The following is a 3,307-nucleotide window of genomic DNA, read 5'->3' as shown; positions in this document are numbered from 1 at the left end:
CCGGGCCTGGAGCCGACACCACCGCCATCATGCCGGCCGTGTCCAAGGGCGATGGGATGCGGGGGCTCGCCGTGTTCATCTCCGACATCCGGAACTGTGAGAGCGCGGCCGGGGGACACCGGAGCGGGGCGGGGGTGGGGAGCGTGGAATTGAGGGGTTCGAGGGTTACGGAGGGCCCCGGGGATAGGAAGCCATTGCGGTCGTAGAAGGAAAGGGTAGAGAGGGCCCGGAGGGAACTTTAGGGAGGGAGGGAAATGGAGGGGCTTAGGGTGTCATAGAGTGCCTCTCGAGGTGACGACACGGAGTGGCTAGAGGCGTCCGGGAGGGTCTTAAAGGAGAGGAGGCTAGGAAGGTTCCGAGGAGTGGGGCACAGAGGTGTCCCTGGGTGTGATAGGCGGGGTGTCGTATTAGCGACGGGCTTAGGGGAGTCCCTGATGTAGATAGAAAGGGAAGGCGGCGCATGGGTATGGGGGTACCCCGTGGAGCGACGGAGCGGGAGGAGGCCAGAGGGGACCAGAGGGGGCCAGAGGGGACCGAGAGGACGTGAAACGTAGGAAGCCTAATGGGGCCGCGCTTGAGGGCCTGGGTGAGGGGGTGTCATAGAGGAAAGGGGCAGGATGAGTCACTGAGGGTCCTGGCTAGTGCACAGAGAGGGTCTGGGAGTGATAGAAAGTCCCAGGATTTGGGGAGCAGAGATGGGAAGGTGGGGGATTATAGTGAGACCCTGCGGAGGGATAGGGAGACTCCAGGATGGAGGATTGCTTAGAAGACGTGGAGGGTGGTGCAGAAGAGCCCAGGGGTGTTACTGAGGGGCACGGAGGGACTCGGGGAGCACAGCGAGGTGTCCCTGCAGGCGTAAAGTCTCGGGAGAAACTGAGACAAGGAGCTGGGGCCCGAAAAGCAGAGAACATTGTAGAGTAGGGGGTTGGGGGATGTTCCAGGGACGAGAGAGACCAGAGCTCAAAGAGGGGGCCAGGGAGCCTCAGTAGTTTGTGAAGAAGAGATCCGAAAAGCTGGGGTTTGGGGGAAGCTTGGTCTCAGAGAGGGGGTCAGGGGTTAGGGAGCATGACAGTCCTGAATCTGGAGCCCTCTCCCTTCTGATCCCATCAATATGGGACGGTGATCACCAGCAAGGATTGTCGTGACCATGGGAGGCCTGGCTCCCAGTCAGCTCCCAACTCCTGTGAGCGGGTGTTGGTGTTTGGAGCTGCCAAGAGCTTCCGAGGCTATGCTGCAGGGGCTTTGGGGCCAGCCAGACCTGGGTTTGAATTTGTGTGCTGTCACTCCCTAGCCGTGTGACCTTGAGTGAGGGACTTCACCTGTGCTTCCTCATCAGGAGGGACTGCCAGTCACGCCTTCCTGATGAGGCAGTTGTGATAATGTAGGTAAATGAGGCCTTTCACACATTCCAGGCACTAGACGGGTCTTGGCTATTGTTACTGTTATTTTGTTCGATCTGAGGAGCGGCCTCTGTTCCATGCCGGAGGATCTAGCGCGTAGTAGGTGCTCAGGGAACAGGAGGGGTGGACGCTGTTGGGTGTCACGTGGAAGAGAGATGTTATGTTGTGACAAGGGGCAGAGCTGTGAGGGTTTGTGGGCTAGGCTGTTAAAAGCAGGTCTTGATACCTACCAGCCACGTGACCCTTGGCAGGTCACTTGACCTCCCTGAGGCTGTTTTCATGTCTGCAGATTCCACTGCTAATAGCATCTTGCCTCTGAAGCTTCATTCATTCATTCGATAATGTGTGCCAGACCCAGACACTGTTCTGGGGCCCCAGCCCCAACGGTGGCCCCAAATTCCTGGCCTTGGAAGCACCATGCCATGAGGGAGATAGAAAACAAACACAGAACCCACACTAAATGATACAATGTTCGCCGTGCTGTGAAGGCAGAGAAGGCAGGCGACGGGGGAGGGACCGCGAAGGCCTGGCCCTGGCAGTGACACGTGAATGGAGGCGCCTGAAGCGAGGGAGTGAGCCGTGGCTTTTGGAGGAAGAGGGTCCAGGCTTGGGGACTGTATGCTCAGAGGTCTTGGGCTTGTGGCATGCTCGTGTGTGTTCACGTGTGGGCGAGGGGGCCTGTGCGGCTGGGCCGAGGGAGGGAGCTGAGGGCAGAGAGGGGACAGGGACTATGCAGGGCTTTGTGGGCCATGGTGGGCACTTTGGCTTTTCTGAGTGAGAAAGACAGGAAGGTTTTGAGCACAGGAGGGACACGAGCTGATTGATGTTTTAAAATAGTTCCTCTGGCTGCTGCTGTGAGGAGCACAGACTGAAGGAAGGAGTGGAAGCAGGGAAAGAATTAGGGGGCCGTGGCAGGCATCTGGGGCAAGATGGCGTTGGCTTGACTGGAGTGAAAAGGCACTTGGGAGAAGTGGTTGGGTTTGAGGTAAATCGTGCGGGATTTAGGGTGGTGGGGAAGGAAAGAGAAGAGAGGCCAGTGTCCCAGTAGGACCCCAGGGGGAAGCCAGAGGACAGAGGGGGGACTCCAGCGTGGGGGCAGCAGAGGCCCATTCGCCAGATGACTTGGGGCTGGAGAGTCAGGGCTTCCGCTTCCCTCCTTCTCATCGAGTGTATGTTGGTGGCCGGTATGTTTCAAGCCTGATCGTAGACACTGGGGACACAGCGGTGAATAGGACATACATTTCAGTGCCCCTGCGAAGCTCTCAGCCCAGTGAGGGAGTCAGGAACTGCATAAAAATGGCAGCTGTCCTCGTCGCAAACAGTCGTATGCAGATGTTCATAGCAGCGTTTATGCGTGAAACTCAAAAAGTGCGACAACCCGAATGTTCACTGACGGACCAATGGATAAACGCGTGCGGGCCACCCGCACAATAGAATATTATTCGGCCACTAAAAAGTGTGAAGTACTGACGGGTGCGCGACATGGACGGACCTGGAAAACGTCATTCGAATCGAAAGAAGCCAGATGTACAAAAATGTATGATTCCGTGTATCCGAAACGTCTGGAACAGGCAAATCCATAGAGACAGAAAGTAGATTAGCCGTTGCCCAGGGCTAGGGGGCAGTGGAATGTGGAGTGACCGCTCGTGGGTCCGGGGTTTCTTGCTGGGGTGACGAGAATGTGGAATTAGATCGTGACGGTCGTACAACGTGGGTTTACTAAAGACCACCGAACTGCACCCTTGAAAATGGCGAACTTTATGAAAATGGTGACTTATATCTCAGGTTTTTCCGTTGGAGAAAATCATCGCCGTCCTGCGTCCAGGGAGGCAGAAGGCCTCAGTGTTGAGAGAACGGGGGCTCCGTCCGCGTTGTTCGGCCGGGGGGGGACCGTGACGGTGGAGGCG

The 3,307-nt window shown here is 57.2% G+C and overlaps 1 protein-coding gene across 1 annotated transcript in view; it reads left to right on the top strand.

Annotated features, from left to right (window-relative positions):
• Positions 1-6: 6 nt before the first annotated feature.
• The window catches only part of AP2A1 (adaptor related protein complex 2 subunit alpha 1), a 26,318-nt gene continuing 23,017 nt past the window's right edge, over positions 7-3,307 (top strand). The window contains exon 1 of the mRNA XM_006905016.2: positions 7-96. Within this exon, the coding sequence (XP_006905078.1) occupies positions 30-96 (67 nt within the window). The 5' untranslated portion in view covers positions 7-29. The remainder of the gene's footprint in view (positions 97-3,307) is intronic.

Source organism: Pteropus alecto, unplaced genomic scaffold (assembly GCF_000325575.1).
Source record: "Pteropus alecto unplaced genomic scaffold, ASM32557v1 scaffold41, whole genome shotgun sequence".
NCBI lineage: Eukaryota > Metazoa > Chordata > Mammalia > Chiroptera > Pteropodidae > Pteropus > Pteropus alecto.
This window is presented reverse-complemented; position numbering and strand designations above follow the sequence as displayed.